At 38.0% G+C, this 18,784-nt stretch overlaps 2 protein-coding genes and 1 long non-coding RNA gene across 3 annotated transcripts; 1 reads left to right on the forward strand and 2 right to left on the reverse strand.

Moving 5' to 3' along the window:
* Nucleotides 1-553: 553 nt before the first annotated feature.
* Nucleotides 554-1,398, reverse strand: LOC108846621 (auxin-responsive protein SAUR71-like). Its single transcript, XM_018619836.2, has one exon. The coding sequence runs from the start codon at nucleotides 1,288-1,290 to the stop codon at nucleotides 781-783; it is 510 nt and encodes a 169-aa protein (XP_018475338.1). The 5' UTR covers nucleotides 1,291-1,398; the 3' UTR covers nucleotides 554-780.
* A 1,075-nt stretch (nucleotides 1,399-2,473) lies between these two features.
* On the forward strand, nucleotides 2,474-4,533 carry LOC108845047 (uncharacterized). Its single transcript, XM_018618317.1, has 5 exons — nucleotides 2,474-2,714; nucleotides 2,865-2,995; nucleotides 3,050-3,199; nucleotides 3,804-3,875; nucleotides 3,991-4,533. The coding sequence occupies exons 1-5, from the start codon at nucleotides 2,474-2,476 to the stop codon at nucleotides 4,531-4,533; spliced, it is 1,137 nt and encodes a 378-aa protein (XP_018473819.1).
* A 5,328-nt stretch (nucleotides 4,534-9,861) lies between these two features.
* LOC130502038 (uncharacterized) lies at nucleotides 9,862-10,669 on the reverse strand. Its single transcript, XR_008940016.1, has 2 exons — nucleotides 10,200-10,669; nucleotides 9,862-10,118 (listed from the first exon to the last, which is right to left on the reverse strand). It is a non-coding gene; the product is annotated as an uncharacterized LOC130502038 (long non-coding RNA).
* Nucleotides 10,670-18,784: the final 8,115 nt, after the last annotated feature.

The following is an 18,784-nucleotide window of genomic DNA, read 5'->3' on the forward strand; positions in this document are numbered from 1 at the left end:
CAGACAACAACTAATTAACCTCTGAATAACCAATTGTTAGGTTTGGGTTAGTGTTATTTGGAAACACTACTCTCCAAATTACTTGACAACATAATTATACAATAATAGTTTAAAAATAATACATAATTAGAAAACCAATATCGCGCAGGCAAACCACTAGCAATCTTTTGTCACATATTTGTCATATAGCTACCAAATTATATAGTAAATTATTACATTAAAGAATGTTGAAAACCCGGTTTAATCGTGGATCTGAATCGGGTTTCAAGACACTGAATATAACGTTTCACGTGTAACATTTAAATGTAGATACATAATTATTAAAAAAAACAAATTTATATCATATAAATATGGTTTGATTCAAAAAATAACTCCGTGCTTTCAAATCACGGGTCAAAATCTTGTTAAGATTTAATATTCAAAATCAGTAAACCACAACAGCTACACGGATAGATCCCCTACTTATGATCTATTTATATATTTGGATGAAAGGTATATCCATAGAGTAAACCTCCTTTTAGAGATAAATATGGATTTAGCCATAGATTTGGAATACCAAAAAAATACAGTTATAAACATTTTGTCAAATCTGATATAAATCGACATCAGAATCACAAGAAAATATTATGGAAAGTTGTCTATTCAAATTGTTGCATTCGGAAATGTGGGGGTTCTTTTTTGCCTCACATTTTTTCTCTACTCAAGCTTGAAACGTATATGCATATGGTAAGGTTATGAACAATAACAAATATATTATGGAAAATGAAAAGAAAAAGAAATTCAAAATCTATTCAACTTGAACAAAGATGGAGATCGAAGAAGCTTGTAAGAACCGTTCCTTCTCATGCCAATGGAATCGAGACCACCACAGGGACTACCCAACCCGCAAATCGGAGAACTAATCAAACCATCATCATCTTCATCATAATCATCACCCTGAACATCGGACTCTATTTCAGCCAAAACCTTGTAGAAGAAGTCAACCTCGCAAGGAAGAACAATGGGCCCATCACGTCTATATCCATATTCATTCTCTGCGTCTTCTAACAAGTTCTTGAACAAAGGATGGTTCAACAGTTTCGTTTTCACCACGATTCTCTGTTTCATGGGACCCACGTAAACAGTGAAACACTTTTTCTTGATCTTTCCTATGGATTCCCTGTTCTTAGCATCCTCGAGATAAGCAGAGCCATTCCAAGTCTTGCTCCTTGTGAGAGAAACCGTGGTTGAAGAGCTCGTTTTGCCAAAAGTCTTTATTTTTCTCCATGTCTTCATTATCGGACTCTCCATTATAGCATATCACTCTTCTTATGAGGAGGTTAGAATCCAGAATCGCGAAAATGTTAATGGGTCAGGCCCCAAGCTTCATTTGACATTTGCTGTGTTTTTTTTTTTCTGGCTTTATATGTTTCCTGAATACATGTTATATATAGAAATTGACAATTAGAAGAGGGCGGCGGCCCTAACTTTCCATTTACCCTTACTTCACCATTTACGAAGTCATGGTCTAATAATTGAGTTTCTTATAATATAGTCCTTGATAAATAAACATATCTTTTCAAACTTATTATTGATGATCTGGTATGATTGTTTTATTCACTTTGTCAACGGAAAGGGTTTAGTCACCTTTCCAAGACGGATACGGGGTTTAAAGAAATATTTAAGCATTTCAAGGGAATATAAATGGTTTTGAATGATTCTAAAAGACTAGTATATACTTTATTTTCTTTTAAAATAAGTAAAATGTGGTCAAACCATTGCTATGTTCTCTTTTCGGCAGATAAGATGTGTTTTTTTATTACTTATCTTTTGTTGCCATTGAAGTTCGAGTTTGCTTCTAGACCAATTAAATAATCGCATACCCATAGTTAAAGAAAGAGAGGAAATAATAAAGAGACATGTTTCCCACATTTTCCATGAAATGTATCTATAAATACCAGAAAAGTCAGCACCCGACAAATAATCAATTTTAAATAGTTTTTTTATTTATTTGTTACTTTATCAGTTGACATATAAAATTACCGCTGTGAAAAAACCTTCCTATTAAAAGCCCTTTTTTCAAAAAAAAAACCCTTCCTCACATTGCAATATAAAAAAATAACTGTAGTTAATTATAATTATAATTTTAATTGGTAATTTATTTTGTTTGGAAATGCACTAGCCACTAGGCATAACATGTGCCATTGGTTGGTGTTGACATAGTAAACTTGAGATAACTTATGATATAAGTTATCCTAATGAGATTAGGATTAGTAATAGAATGAGAGTTATCTATAAGATGTATTTACTAATGAGTTTAGGAAATCAAAAGTTGTATATAATGAGATGCTATGATGTAGCATAACTTATGAGTTTGAGTTTGAGATATTAATAAAGTGAGTAATTTTGAGATATCTAGTTTGCAAGAGGTTTACGATTCAATAATTGGTATCAGAACCTTCTATCGAAAATCAAATCATTCGAGAGAAGAAACATGGGTGATAAAAGTATTGTTGTGCCGACGAACAAGCCGAGAGAAAGCAGTCCTTCGAGGATACAATGTCCAATGCTCACTAATACAAACTATACGGTGTGGAGCATGAGGATGGAGGCAGCTCTTAGGGTGCACAGAGCTTGGGAGGCAATCGAGCCAGGTGTAGACGATAGAGAGAAAAACGACTTAGCTCGAGCACTGCTATATGAGTCCACTCCAGAAGCTCTAATTCTGGCAGTTGGTAATCTTGATACTTCAAAGAAAATATGGGAATCAATAAAGTCAAGATATGTAGGAGCTGATAGGATCCGAGAAGCTAGACTACAAACATTGATGGAAGATTTCAACTGACTTAGAATGAAAGAAACAGATACTATTGATGATTTCTCAGGTAAATTATCAGAGATGTCATCAAGATCGTCTTCGTTGGGAGAAATCATTGATGAACCAAAGATGGTGAAAAAATTTCTGAGTGGTCTTCCGAAGAAGAAGTATATAACTATTATAGCGGCACTTGAGCAGGTTCTCAACCTTAATACCACAAGTTTTGAGGATATTGTTGTGGGCGGCTAAAAGCTTATGAGGAACGAATCAAAGTGGATGAAGAGCCACAAGAGGATCAGGGTAAGCTCTTATACGCCAACTCTGAGTCACAAGACGATCAAGACTCATACAGTAGAGGAAGAGGATGCGGAGGACGTGGTTCTTACAGAGGAAGATGACGTGGTAGATGGAATAATACCAGTGTTCTAAAATGCGCTATACGCTCTCTGTGCGGTGGCCTAGCGCCTAGCGCCTAACTGTATACGCGGATGCCTAAACGGGGCATAAGCGGACATAATATATAGACATAATATATATACATATATAGGTATATCTATATGTAATTATTGATATGAAAATAAAATGATATTAATACTAAAGAAATAAGGTTTTCAATATTAAATTCTTAGTATTATAAATTACAAATATCATAATTCACACTATATTATAAAAAGGTTTCACTCAGAAAATATTATTATTGTTTTGTACACTGCCAATTGGAATGGATACCAACAAATAGATTCAAAACAAAGGAAAACATGTGTACAGAAACAAGAAAAGAGAGCATAAATCAAAATAATACTTTTGCTAGAGATAGAAAGCGATAAAGTGAAGGTGTGGGGGACTTGATTTTTTGGTAGCTAGAGAAGACAATAAGTTCATAAGTTAACGTGTATTGTTAATTAGGGTTAACAACTTAAAAACCTTACCTAAACTACGTAGTTTTGAGTTTTTAGTTTATTATATAGTTATGACTTTATGTAACTTTATTTTTTCTGAGCAAAAGAAAGATAAACGCATAGACGCCACTGTATATGCGGACTATTCGGCGTATAAACGTCCGTTTTTCTATGAAACCGTATATTAACCCGTTTATGCTGAATTAGATACGTTACATGGGCGCATAGCGTATACCGACCGTATAGGCAGCCGCGTAGGGCGCATTTTTGAACACTGTTCAGAAAGATTAGAAGGATGGACGTGATACGTCAAGAGTAGTGTGTTTCCGTTGTGACAAAGCTGGTCACTACGCTTACAATTTTCCTGATAGGCTCCTTAAGCTTCAAGAAACACATGAGAATGACAATGAGAGCACACGTGAAGCAGAGGAATTAATGATGAACGAGGTGGTATATCTCAACAAAGAGAATGTGAAGCCAAGCAAGTTCGAAACACAAGTTGATGGAGATAATATGTGGTATCTAGACAACAGGGCAAGTAATCACATGTCTGGAAAAAGATCATACTTTACAGAGATCAATGAGAAAGTCACGGGAAAGGTGCGCTTTGGCGATGATTCTCGCATAGATATCAAAGGAAAAGGCTCAATAACGTTTATCAGCAAGGAAGGGAAGCGTAAGGTGTTGACCAACGTCTACTATATACCGGAGTTGAGAAGTAACATCATTAGCTTAGGACAAGCTACAGAGGCCGGATGCGACGTAAGGATGAAAGATGACTTTCTCACACTCTATGATCGTGATGGTAATCTATTAGTGAAAGCAAGAATGATGTAAGACTGGAATCACTCCAACTTTAGATCACTTGATGATCAGCAGATTCCAAGCTTAGCTTGCGGAAGGTGGGATGTTGGTAGAGATGGTGGTGAAGTTTTGATTGACTCTCTCAATCCTTGGGTTTGATCGACTCTCTCAATCAGTGAAGTCCAGGGGATGCTGAATCTCTCAACAGCCTAAGAACTACGAATCAATAGCAACAGATGACTCTCTCAAATGAAACTAATGACAAGAACAAACTCAAAGACACACTTTGAAGAAGAAACTGAATTTCTTATTGAATAAACTTATAGATTGAAAGGTAATTTTTACAAATGACGAAATGAGCTTTATATAGAGCTCCTTACATGATTCTCTAACAGTCTAAAAAGATAAAAATAAGAAAGAAATCACAGAATTCAATAAACTAGCCGTTAGAGGCAAAATGAGCAAATCGGGTGGGATTAGGCTGAGTGCAAGGGATTCTTCGGTTGGCTTGATTCTGGAAAGCTTTTGCAAGTAGTAATGAAGTCTTGGAGTGTATCTGGTCGTGCAATAAGTCTCCTTGCCTCCAAAGATTAAGTAAAAGAGCTGTTGGGGATTTATTGGCAAAGACTCCAAATAAGGCAAGTAAAAGCAAGAGTAGATCCGCCTGATCCACTGGGTGCTGGAGCATGGAATGAAGATTATAGCAGCTTCTGGATGGTAAATAATCTCTCCTGGTCGCCAAGTTTTGGTTTGACAAAGATTGAACCGGTGAAACTCTAAATTAGGCAGGTGCAGAATTGGTTTGACCGGTTTTGGAGATTGGACCATAACTTCAGATTTTCGTGGCTTTTCTCTTCATTATTGGATTGCTGGAAAGCTAAGAGATTCTTCTTGAAGTCCATGACTTGGTTTGGGTCATAATGCTTCTTCGTTGGGCTTGAAACATCTTCTAAACTCGGACACTCGCAGATAGATGGGCTGGGGAACCTCCGGTTTGTAAAATTCATATCTTCTTGGTCTGAGTAGCTTTGGGGATGCTTCCAATTGGGCTTGTCTCCTTGTTGAGTGTAGAACGCATGAAAATTGGTTTCATGTCTAAATTCCTCCGGGTTGATGAGATACAACGTCTTGACTGAACACATATCCTGATTGGTCCGGTTTGGAAAGACTTCTTCTTCTTTGGGATAGGCTTCCTGTTTAGGAAGGACTTCGTCTTCTTCTGGAAAGGCTTCCTGTTTAGGAAGGACTTCGTATTCTTCTGGAAAAGTTTCCTGTTTAGGAAGGACTTCTTCTTCATCGGGAAGGGCTTCCTGGGCTTCTGGATCAGCTACTGATTTGAGGTCTGCATCATTCCCTTCTCCTTGTAAAGGTTTTGACCTCAAAACTGGATAACCTGATACACCACAATATAGCAAGTCAGGTTTCATTCTCTTTTGGGAGTTTAGAACCTTACCTTGATACAATTTTTGTTTGGTGATGCATGGTGCATTTGGTGGCTCTTCTTTGAAAAAGTGTGAAAGGATCACGCCACTGCTAGGTTTATGGCCACTGAATCTCTTCTGAGGTGGATGGATCTTCAAGGTTTCTTTGGCCACGTTTCTGGTCTCTCTTGGAGTTGATGCTCCTAGCAACAAAAGAGTATCCGGTGGGATTTCTTTGAAGCTTTCCTCTTTGCAACCTGAAATAATCTCAACATTTTGGACAAGAAGCAAGTGCATTATATCTGTGTTTGGGCACTTATAAACAAAATGTGAAATTTCCAGACTTACTTTGATCGCTTCCACAAGCTGAAGAATTATTTTCTTCTTTGGACTGCTTGTGTTGGTTTGCTGCCTTCTTTGCAACTTTTGATCTCGGTTTGGTTGATCTTCTATTTTAAGTGTTCCTGGATCAAAACCTTTTGGCAAAGACAAGTGCATCACACAAGATTTTTGAACCAATAAATCAGATTGAATAAAACTATCACTAATTTTAGATAAATCAGTTTTCTTTTCCAGTGATGTTTCTTTCAATGATTTCTTAGTTGGACAAGCTACAGCAAAGTATCCTCTTTTATAACATCTATAACATGTCTTACCCTTGAGAATATTATAGTTAGGGGACTTACCTTGGTTGGATGTTCCTGGTCGTCCTTGTGAAGCTTCATAGATTGGAGTTTTAGCTACCACTTCATTGGGTTGCTTTCTAATGATCTGTTTTTGCTCTGCTTTCTTCTTGGGCACTTGCAAAACTTTCTTTGCTCCTGGACATATACCTTGTACCTTTGGAGCTTGCAGTGAACTCTGGTATGAACCCTTCTCTTGTTGGTTAATCTTCTTCTTCACAGCTTCAGGTTCCTTTGGTTTAAGTTTCACAGCTTCCTTAGCCTTGCTCCTGCTGGTAGATGGGTCGCACATAATATGCCTCGGCTTGGGATCACAAGTCTTCTTGGGTTTAGCTTTTCTGACTGCCATGATCAATCTCTCTGGCTCGGCATAATTCTCTTCTTCTGCTTCTTGGATGAACTCAGCATCTTCTACAAAATCCTTATGTAGAAATTCCTTCATCTCTTCCCAAGAGTACTCTGGTAGCTCAAGCTCAAACCGTACACAGCTGTCTTGTTCCCAATGCACATAAACATTCTTGATTAAAGTTGCTTCAGCATACAATGTCTTCTTCTTCTCTGGAATATTGTGGGCTTGGAACCAATCCTCCATATCTTTCTCCCATCTGAAGTAGTCTTCTGGCCCTTGGTTATAGCCTGAATATGTGATGTATCTTGGCTCATACTCATCATCATCATCATCTCTTCCAGCCTCACTTAAGACTTCATTCTCTTCAGCAGAATCTGGATGGCTTTCCAGCTCATCTCCATAACTTACTTCAGAGTAGTCTAAACTGACTTGAGCATCAGTTTCAACTTGGTGATCATCCTCCTGATCAGAATAAGGTAGCTCACACCATGGTATTTCCTTGGAACGAGACTCCTCTTCATCCTCTTCTTCATGATCAGAGTATGGTATCTCACACCATGGCCTCTCTTCAACATAAGACTCCTCATGTTCTGAGTTATAATCAAAGCCATCTTCTTGATAAACCTCTTCTGCTTCAGCCTATTCATTGAAACAATCTTCTGTTTCTACTCCATGAATCTCCTCTTCATGCTGGCTGTGTTCTTCTAGACTGATCTCGGATCCAGTTTCCTCTTGATACAACTCGCCCTCATGGTTATCTCTCTGGTCAGCTTCTTCTCTAGACCAATCAATGGAGTTAATCTCATGCTGGTAAAGGTCTGGTGGTTCTGGTTCCTTTTCTGATCCAGTCTCCTCAGCAAACTATTCTTCCTCCATACTGATTTCAGAATCAGTTTCTCCTTCCCATGAGTTGTAGTCAGACTCTCCACCTCCACTCCAAGAGTGGTTTTCTTCTTCACCCCAATCAATCTCTGAGGTGTTAAGATCACTTTCTCCATCTTCTTCCTCCATGGTTGCCTCTGGTTTTCTCCTTGAAAAGAAAGAAAACGATTAAGTGTGTTGCAAACAATAAGGAAATAAAAATATGGAAAATTCACTTCTTAATTAACTCTTTTTTTTAATACTATAACAATGCAGCACGAAATATATAAAATAAAACAAGAAATTTAACTTTTTATTTTGGTTTTCAAATTTATAGAAACAAAGAACAATATTTGTTTTTTTTTTATATGGAAGCAAATAAACCGAAAAGGAAACTAGGAAATGAACTAAATACAAAATTTTAAATTTGGCAATGGGAGCTGGGGGAATGAATGCAACCCCCAATACTATTATTTATCAAACAATTTCGTGGATCAAACTAACAAACTCTTTCTCTTTCTTTTTCTTTTTATCAAGAACACAAAAATGCAGAAATATGCAAACTTGAAGCAAATAACAATTTTTTATGGTTTTTTTTTTGAATAATAAACTGGATCAAAAACAGAAACTAGAACATGAACAAACTTTTTATGGTTTTCAATTTTTCTGGAAATCAAATAACAAGAACATAAACAAAGCAAAAACGATTTTTATATATTTTTTTTATTTTCTAATAAGAACACAAAAGCAAATAAAATAAAAAACGAATTGGATAGATAAAACCTGATAGATAGGAGCTTTTGAAGCTCTGATACCAGATGATGTAAGACTGGAATCACTCCAACTTTAGATCACTTGATGATCAGCAGATTCCAAGCTTAGCTTGCGGAAGGTGGGATGTTGGTAGAGATGGTGGTGAAGTTTTGATTGACTCTCTCAATCCTTGGGTTTGATAGACTCTCTGATCAGTGAAGTCCAGGGGATGCTGAATCTCTCAACAGCCTAAGAACTGCGAATCAATAGCAACAGATGACTCTCTCAAATGAAACTAATGACAAGAACAAACTCAAAGACACACTTTGAAGAAGAAACTGAATTTCTTATTGAATAAACTTATAGATTGAAAGGTAATTTTTACAAATGACGAAATGAGCTTTATATAGAGCTCCTTACATGATTCTCTAACAGTCTAAAAAGATAAAAATAAGAAAGAAATCACAGAATTCAATAAACTAGCCGTTAGAGGCAAAATGAGCAAATCGGGTGGGATTAGGCTGAGTGCAAGGGATTCTTCGGTTGGCTTGATTCTGGAAATCTTTGGCAAGTAGTAATGAAGTCTTGGAGTGTATCTGGTCGTGCAATAAGTCTCCTTGCCTCCAAAGATTAAGTAAAAGAGTTGTTGGGGATTTATTGGCAAAGACTCCAAATAAGGCAAGTAAAAGCAAGAGTAGATCCGCCTGATCCACTGGGTGCTGGAGCATGGAATGAAGGTTATAGCAGCTTCTGGATGGTAAATAATCTCTCCTGGTCGCCAAGTCTTGGTTTGACAAAGATTGAACCGGTGAAACTCTAAATTAGGCAGGTGCAGAATTGGTTTGACCGATTTTGGAGATTGGACCATAATTCACTACAAGAAATATCAGTATTAGTAGCACACGAAAAACGCTACCATAGGGCTTTCGTAGCGTTTTTGTAAACGCTCTGACAGCCGCAGCTATGGTAGACCCCCCATCCTATCATAGCGTATTTTCGTGTGCTATAAAAAATAGAGATATTATAGCATTTATTATGTGCTATATTAAACTATTTTTATAGCACCTTATTTTGGCTATTACTTAATTGTTTATGGCATTTTTATTTTGCCATTATGTAATTTTTAATGACATATTTTCAATGCTATGAAAATTAAAATTAATATTGATTTACGACAAAATATAATAAAATTAAAATTAATCATTATTATTATTATTATTATTATTAATTTTGGATTTAATCTGGTTTAATATTGAAATTTGGTTTACAGAACTCGATATATAAATTAAACCGGTTATATAAATGACTTCGGTTTATATTAAAAAGTCGGTTTACAGCTGTTTACGGTTTATAATTTAAACCAGATTACAAATTTATTCGGTTTATAAATTATCCGGTTTACAATCAAACCGGGTTTAAACCTAAATCTAAAAACCCCCAAAAATATCCCCAACTCCTACGCCTCTGTTCAAGCCTCCAGAGCCCACGCCTCTGTTCCAGCATCTGCCTCTGTTCGCCTACTCCAGTGGCATAGCTCGAACAAAAATCAACCTATAAAATCAAAAAGGAAACTAAATGTGAGAATTCTGAAACACACATAAACAAAGAAACGAACTTTAACTTCATATTAACCATTCTTCTATCATTGAATCCGTTCATGAACCAACATCCCCACAAGAGACAATACTCCAAATCATTGAATCGATGTGACCGGCCGTCGCGTCTTCTCCGAATTCCATCTCTCTCTTTCGTTTGTGGATGTGTTTGTGTGTGAGAGAGATGTTTGTGTGAGATGAATCTTGTCTGTGAGTGAGGTTAGGAGAGTAAGACAGGGAGAGGTGTGTGTGAGATGATTAAGAACAAAGATGGAGTTTGGTGAGAGATTTTTCGGAGATGAAATCTGAAAAGGAAGAGAGATTTTTCGAAGACGACGGAGAGGATTAGAGATTCGTGAAGATAAGAGAGAAAGAGAAAAAAAAAGAAAAGGGAAAAAGAAAAAGAAAAATTCTCATCCATTGATCTAAATGTATCATACGGCTCAGAGAGTGATCCGAGTGATGAGTGTGGATTGGCTCATCGTTTTCCCTTTCTCTGAATAGTTAGTTAATATATTCTTTTTTGGTTTTTATCTTTCGTTGTTCTATTTTTCAATATTTTGTGACTTTTTTTTTTTTTTTTTTTGAAAAGGCTTTCATTTATATAAAATTGCAGGAAAAGAAAATACATAACCCATTGGGTTTAGTGTTTGAGCAAGGCCCAGTTATATTAAATAAAACCTATTGTAAAGAAGAGAGCAAGTAGCCCAGAGCGAAGAATGTCGATCAGTTATCCTGGTAAGACGATCAGTCATCGTGGAGGAGGGTTGAGGCTTCAATCACATGCAGAGAACCAACACTGAAGAAGAGTGGAAGCCAAAGCAGGGTTACTGTCTCGATGACTCACAAGTTTTTCTTTAATCTGCCTGTCTATGAAACGAAGCAGAGTTGTCGAAGATCTCGCCGAATTTCGATGAAGCCGTGAGTTCCTTTCCATCCAAACCCAGTATATCACCGCTTGCCAGGAGAGCAGCAGCAGTCGTTTCCTAGTTCTATCCCCCATTAACACAGACATCTGATTCAAGCTGTCAATCCAAGTTCTCTGAGGAATTAACCTAAATCGAGTAGCTATGGCCAACCATATTTCAAAAGAGTAAGGGCAGAGAAAATAAATGTGATCTCTGGACTCTTCCGATCCTGCACAGAGCAAGCAAGAAGCGTCAGTTTGCAGTCCCCACGAACGTAGTCTGTCACGAGTTGGACACCGATTCAAAGTGACTAGCCAGGCAAAGAAGCTGTGTTTCGGGATTCCGCCTTTGATCCATACCGCTTTAGTCCAAGGTAATATGGCCTGATCTCCCTTTAGTTTCTGATAGACTAACCCTGTAGAGTAGGTTTCACTTTGCTTTCCATCAATCACCCATTCATAGTGATCATCCTCATCAGTGAAGTTTAATGATAATAGAAACGCAATGACCGTAACTTGATTATCTGAACGAGCAGGAGGCAGGAGCCAACTGCCATTGTTATGCAGGGAAGCTAAAGTCGCATCCTTTCTTATGCCAAGTCTGGTGTTTCTTCCCTGAAGAATGAAGTCGATCAATCTACCATGTGGGAACCAGTTGTCTGTCCAAAACATACAGTGCCTTCCATTGCCAATCTTCATCTGAATCCAGGTGAACATGACATCCCTCATCTTTATTATTTTGTTGGTTAGCCAGGAGAACCTAGTGCTAGGCTTGATAGTCCAAAAGTTGCTTAGGTTATCGGATAGAACAGTACTTTTAAACCAAGCAACCCAAACTGATCCTCCTTGGAAGAACAGCATCCAAATAAGTTTAAGCGTGCATGCTTTGTTCCAGACCAGTAAATCCTTTATTCCCAGCCCTCCATGCTTCTTTTCCTTAGTGACTTCTTCCCAAGCTATCCTGGCAGTGTGATGGCTCTCTATGTCTCCCTTCCATAGGAAAACACCACATAGCGAATTGATCCTTTTTATACACGCCTTAGGAAGAATGAAAGAGGAGCACCAGAATGTATTTATCCCCGCAATCACCGTTTTAATCAATAGGAGTCGCCCTGCAAAAGAAAGCACTTTAGCACTCCATGAAGAAAGTTTTGCCTTGATCTGCTGAATCATTCCTTCACAGCTAGTCAGCGTTGGTTTTGAAGAACTAAGCGGCACTCCTAGATATCTAACAGGGAGAGTGGATATCGGCATCCCCGTAGATACTTGAATGGCGTCTATTTCACACTGGCTTAATCCCGAGGCAAAGAAAGTAGACTTCTGCATACTGACCGCGAGACCCGAGCGCTGCTCAAATTCTTTTAGCACCTGTAGAACCGCCTGGAGAGAAGAGAGGGAGCCATCTATGAATATCAAGAGGTCATCTGCGAAGCTTAAGTGGGTAAGCTTAGCGTTGTGACACTGATGGTGATAGTTGATCTTGAATTCTTCCGCAGCCTTTTTCAGCATATGAGAAAGTACGTTCATGGCAATGACAAAAAGATAGGGAGACAAGGGGTCTCCTTGTCTCAAGCCCCTTTTCCCTTTGAAATAGCCATGAACCGTACCATTATATCCAAGAGTGAAGTTGGTGGAGCAGACACAAGCCTTGAGTCTTTGAATCATCAGAGGAGGCAGATTTATTCCCTTGAGACAGTTGAAGAGAAAGTCCCAGGAGATAGTATCGAAGGCTTTCGCAATGTCCACTTTCAGAGTAATTCTCTTGGGCCCTGATGCCTTATGATACCCATTCACAAGTTCCCCTGCGAGGATGGTGTTCTCAAGTAGTAGACGTTTTTGAACAAAGGCAGTTTGCGAAGGAAGGATGAGAGCTGGGAGAATGGGCTTTAATCTTTTCACCAGAAGTCTGGAGATGACCTTGTAGATGGTATTCATGCATGCTATCGGTCGGTAGTCATAGATGAGAGAAGCTCCTGGCCTCTTAGGTACAAGGGTCAAAATGGTTGCATTTGTTGATGCCGGTAGGAATGGACAGGCGAAGAAAGATTTGATAGAAGCACAGACCTCCTCTCCAACAATGCTCCATGCTGCTTTATAGAACCCTGAAGTTAGACCATCCGGGCCAGGCGCCTTGTTGAGGTTCAACCTGAACATCAGACGAGTGATCTCTTCGGTAGTAGGCACAGAAATCATGGGCTGCAGCTGGTCCACAGGCATTTGGAAACCAGTGAGGGAAAGGAACCAAGATGGGTGAGAGTACGTTTGGATAGGCAAGAACCCATCAGGACCAAGTATGCTCTTGAAGTGATTTAAAGCAATTAAGCTCATGGCAGTAGGATCAGATATGAAGAGTCCACCAGTGATCTGGAAACAACGGATGGAATTATAACTGATTCTGGTCTGAAATACTCTGAAGAAGTATGCAGAGTTCAGGTCTCCTTCCTTCAACCAATTGACTCTTGATTTCTTAGCTCTTAAGAAGGTCCATTTCTCACAGAGTTCCTTTTCTTTTTCAAAGTTTTCAGTAGTAGGCGACTCCAGGGCAAGTACCTGCGCAGCAACAAACAAAGAATTAGCCTCACTCACTCTCACCTGAATTTGTGAAAAATTCTCTCGATTTAATTGGATCAAGTCCTTTTTTATGAGTTTTTGCTTCCAATAGAGTTCCTTTAGGCTCATAACTGCGCTTCCGGCTTGATGCTTCCAATATTTTGTGACTTTTAGTTTGTAATTTTCTTAAAGTTGATGTTTGTTATAAAACTAAGACTTTGTAATTCATACTTATGTCTAGTTTTTAAATTTGTTGATTAATTTTACAATCGTTGACTATTAGTTTATATAGTTATGGTGAAGTTTAAAGTATAAGGTAAGTTACAAAAAAAAAGTTTAAAGTATAACGATTAAGGTTTGTGAATAGAGTTCTGGTTAATTTAAAATTTAGGATGATATTTGAAAAACCAATTTAGAAATTTATAATTTACGTTTTGGAATTTATAATTAATTGAAGTTTAGTGGTATAATCTATGGTCTAGTATTTAGGGTTTGAAGTAGAGTACTTAGAGTTTATCAAATAGGGTTTGGAGTTTGTACTCTAGTAAACACACAAGTAAAAATACAAAACAGTATTATTACATTAAAATAAAATTTAAGTTAAAAATATAACTGAAAAATATTTAGAATTTAGAGTTTAGAGTTGATGTGTATGGTTTATGTTTGAAGATAGGGTTTAAGGTATTGAAGATTTAAGATTTAAGTTTTGGAATTTATAGACTAAAATAAAAAGATTAAACTGAGTTTAATTTTAATTTTAAATTTTGGATTTAAAATCTGAAAAATTATATTCAGAGATTTTATTTAGTATTTATAATATCATTTATATATGTTTGAGTTTAGGGTATTAGATGGATTAGGGTTGCATTAATATTTTTATATCGAACTGTCTTTTTATGTAAAGTTAAAAGTTTTAAATTTATATTTTATGATTATATTTAGGGTTTAGGGGTTAAAATGTATTTAGGATTCAGGGATTAAAAATATATTTAGGGTTTAGGGGTTAAAAATAAATATAGCTAGTCACTTTGTTAAAATTATATATCCCTAAATTTATAAATAGAATTTATAATTTAATTTTAAACACAAGTAAACCATAAAATACCATTGCTTTTCCATTAAAGTTTCAATAACATACAAAATCAATATATGAAACACATGAACTCCATAAGAGAACATGTAACCATCAAATCTAGTCATAAACAAAACCAAAGAACAAGTTAAACTAACTCAATACTAGTAAATAAAGCTTCTCGCTCCTCTGCTTCTCTTTCTCAAGTGACGACACCAAACTCTCAATTGAAGCAGGCATAGACAATCCTTTCAAAGGCTCTGTCTCTTTGATCAAGCACACAAGCCATTTGAGCATCCAAGAACTCCATTTCCATCTTAATCTCACTTAATCTTTCACTCAAGCTATTCTTGATCCTTCAGTACATTGTACCCTTCAAGTGAGGAGACCAAACTCTCAATTGAAGCAGCCAGAGAATCTCTCAGCCTACACCAAAATAAACCGACAAAAGACAACAAAATTCAGATCTTTATATCAAACCCATGAACAATCAGCAAGATTCAGCTCTTAACCACAGAATCTCACAAGGACACGACAAGTGTGGAAGGAGATTTAACAAGGGAAGAGTAGTTACGGATACATCCTTGTATATAAGTGATTATCAACAATGAATTTAAGTCTTTGAAGATTATTATAGCAGAGAAAACTAGAAGGAGAGGCTAAAAAGAGTAAAATCATTCCCCTACACAACAAACACCATTAAAGCGACAACCTTTAGAACTCAATGAACAAACAAAGCCACTGAAAACATATAGGCATCTACAAAGCCATTTCATATAAACAACAAATCTACAAAGAAATATGAAAGAGACTTGCCTGATTATAGAGCAACTCCGAGTCTGTTACAGCAACCACAGAGCGAAGATTGTTCTGCAATCGTCATTGAGTTGTTTTGTCACCTGGAGAGTGGGATATTGTAGATGTACTAATAAGAGTACTTGATTCAATTGCTTTGAAATGGATGGTATAATAACTTCACAGTTCGTTTGCTGTACTTCTCAATGTGTTTTTTGTTTCCTGCCTGTCAACATGAAAATGGCTACTAAGGCTATGCTCTTTCGGTAGTAAAACAAGTAACGCAACAGGTAAGTAAGAGTGACAAACCTCAATAGCACCACTCAAATCTGCAGTTGCATCAGATCTCTTGGAGTAACTGAATCAATAGTCCCTAAGTGAAACATTTAGAGAAAACAATGTGACTTTTCACTTCTTCAGTCTACTAAACTGTTAAACTGCAGAGAAGCTTTGTGAGGAAACAGAATCCTAGCGATTTGGATTTGAAAGCAAATTCTAAAGAGAAGAAACAACCGATGATGATGAAATCCAAAGAAAATCATACCCGACGAAGAAGAAGAATCAACGGAACTTGAAATAGACAGAGAAGCAGCGATGGAGAAATATATTTGAGATCGGATTGAACAGACAGAGAGAGAGGCGGATGAAGTTCTACCCGTCTCCAGGCTCGTAGCTTGCCATCTCGTCTTCTGAGACCGGATAGAATTAGTGTTCTCTACTTCTGCCATTGAAGAGTAGCAGGTCTTCTTCACCTCCAACGTCTAGGGTTTCGCAGAAGCAGAGGCTTGGGATTGCCAGATAGAAGCGTCGCTGGATTGAGAACGGAAGATGTGGGGAAACTCGCCGGAGCTGTGCCTTGTCTGGGTTTGAGATCAACACATCGAGTGGAAAAAGAATTGACCTTTTTCTCTAGACATGAATGAAATTTTTTTTTTGTTGATTTGAAGAAAGGACTTAGCAAAAACAAAAAAAAATCCCAAACACAAAAAGTTTTGGTGTCAAAGCCAAAATTTCCCTAAGTGTTGGCGGTTCTAAATGTTACCAAAGAAAAACAGACTCGAAAGTGGGTTTTTGATTTCCCGCTTAATGAAAATCCGGTATAGTTTTTATTTAATGCTATGATAGAGTTAGAATCTGAGTTTTGACATTTTTAGTAGCAGTTCGGGAATTCGTGCTACCGCAAACTGCTACCAATACTCGTATTTCTTGTAGTGTAATTTCAGATTTCCGTGGACTTTTCTCTTCATTATTGGCTTGCTGGAAAGCTAAGAGATTCTTCTTGAAGTCCATGACTTGGTTTGGGTCATAACGCTTCTTCGTTGGGCTTGAAACATCTTCTAAACTCGGACACTCGCAGATAGATGGGCTGGGGAACCTCCGGTTTGTAAAATTCATATCTTCTTGGTCTGAGTAGCTTTGGGGATGCTTTCAGTTGGGCTTGTCTCCTTGTGGAGTTTAGAACGCATGAAAATTGGTTTCATGTCTAAATTCCTCCGGGTTGATGAGATACATTGTCTTGACTGAACACATATCCTGATTGGTCCAGTTTGGAAAGACTTCTTCTTCTTTGGGATAGGCTTCCTGTTTAGGAAGGACTTCGTCTTCTTCTGGAAAGGCTTCCTGTTTAGGAAGGACTTCGTCTTCTTCTGGAAAGGTTTCCTGTTTAGGAAGGACTTCTTCTTCATCGGGAAGGGCTTCCTGGGCTTCTGGATCAGCTACTGATTTGAGGTCTGCATCAAAGAAGGTCTAGGAACCGTCTGTACAAGGTGACCATGGAAGTTGACAATACCAATCTTAAGTGTGTCCAACTCAATAGGCTCGGAGACTCTGCAACTTGGCACGCAAGGCTTGGACATGTTGCAACTGGAACCATGAAAACAATGATCAACAAGGAGATTGTCACAGGCATTCCTGATATAGACGTTGAGAAAGAGATGTGTGCATCATGTCTGTTAGGGAAACAGACGAGACAGAGTTTTCCAAAGGCAACACTCTATCGAGCATCACAAGCACTTGAGCTTGTTCACGGAGATCTTTGTGGACCGATCTCACCATCAACGGCTGCTAAGAGTAGATATGTGTTCGTGTTGATTGATGATTATACACGATATATGTGGACTATCCTTCTGAGAGAGAAAGGCGAAACTTTTGATAAGTTTAAACACTTCAAGAAGCGCGTAGAGCAAGAGACAGGAAACGTCATCAAGATATTTCGAACTGATAGAGGAGGGGAATTTTGCTCACAAGATTTTCAAGCTTTCTGTGACATTCATGGTATAAAACGACACCTAACTGCGCCATATTCACCACAGCAAAATGGGGTCGTTGAGAGACGAAATCACACTTTAATGGAGATGACAAGAAGCATCATGAAACACATGAAGCTACCAAGTTATCTATGGGGAGAAGCGGTGAGACATTCGACGTATTTGATTAATAGAGTTGCTACAAGAACTCTGGAAAATCAGACCCCTTATGAATGCTTGAAGAAGAAGAAACCAAACGTTGCGCACCTACGAGTATTTGGATGTGTTTGTTATGCAAGGAACGAGGCACCACACTTGAGGAAGCTAGACGACAGGACTCGGGAACTGGTACACTTGGGGATTGAACCGGGATCTAAAGCATATCGCTTGTATGATCCAACAAGTCGCAGAGTGATGGTAAGCAGGGAGGTTATCTTCGATGAACATAAGCAGTGGAAGTGGAACACGATTACAGAGGAAGCAAACGAACCCGGCTTGATCATTTTTGACTTACTAGAAAACGTTGAAAGTGCTGATAACAGAGAAGAAGACGAGAGCATAGAAGATAAGGAGGATGACAGCGATTGAGAAGATGGAGAAGAAACAGAGCACCTAAACTTGAGAAGATCATCTAGGCAAAGTGTGAGACCTGCTTATTTGGAAGATTATGTGCTACTGTCGGAGATAGCTGAGACAGACCGGATCTTGTTGCTGATAAATGAGGAACCATGGGACTGGAACGAAGCAAAGGAAGAGAAAGTGTGGCGAGATGCTTGCGCAGAAGAGATAGCATCGATAAAGAAGAATAAAACATGGAGCCTTGTTGATCTTCCTGACGGATGCAAAGCCATTGGCTTGAAGTGGGTTTTCAAAGTAAAACATAATGCAGACGGGAGTATAAATAAATACAAAACAAGACTAGTAGCAAAGGGGTACGTACAGCGTCATGGTATTGATTTTGAGGAGGTCTTTGCTCCAGTGGCAAGGATCGAAACCGTGAGAGTACTTATTGCTTTGGCTGCATCAAACAAGTGGGAAATACATCATCTTGA

This window comes from Raphanus sativus, unplaced genomic scaffold (genome assembly GCF_000801105.2).
Source record: "Raphanus sativus cultivar WK10039 unplaced genomic scaffold, ASM80110v3 Scaffold0398, whole genome shotgun sequence".
NCBI classification, from domain to species: domain Eukaryota; kingdom Viridiplantae; phylum Streptophyta; class Magnoliopsida; order Brassicales; family Brassicaceae; genus Raphanus; species Raphanus sativus.

What these genes read in the sequence shown, in the direction of transcription:
- LOC108846621 (XM_018619836.2), bottom strand. Translation starts at nt 1,290, where the DNA reads ATGGAGAGTCCGATAATGAAGACATGGAGAAAAATAAAGACTTTTGGC.
- LOC108845047 (XM_018618317.1), top strand. Translation starts at nt 2,474, where the DNA reads ATGGGTGATAAAAGTATTGTTGTGCCGACGAACAAGCCGAGAGAAAGC. An exon ending in AGCTCTAATTCTGGCAGTTG is followed by an intron (nt 2,715 to 2,864) that starts GTAATCTTGATA and finishes ATGATTTCTCAG; the next exon opens with GTAAATTATCAGAGATGTCA. An exon ending in GTCCGTTTTTCTATGAAACC is followed by an intron (nt 3,876 to 3,990) that starts GTATATTAACCC and finishes AAAGATTAGAAG; the next exon opens with GATGGACGTGATACGTCAAG.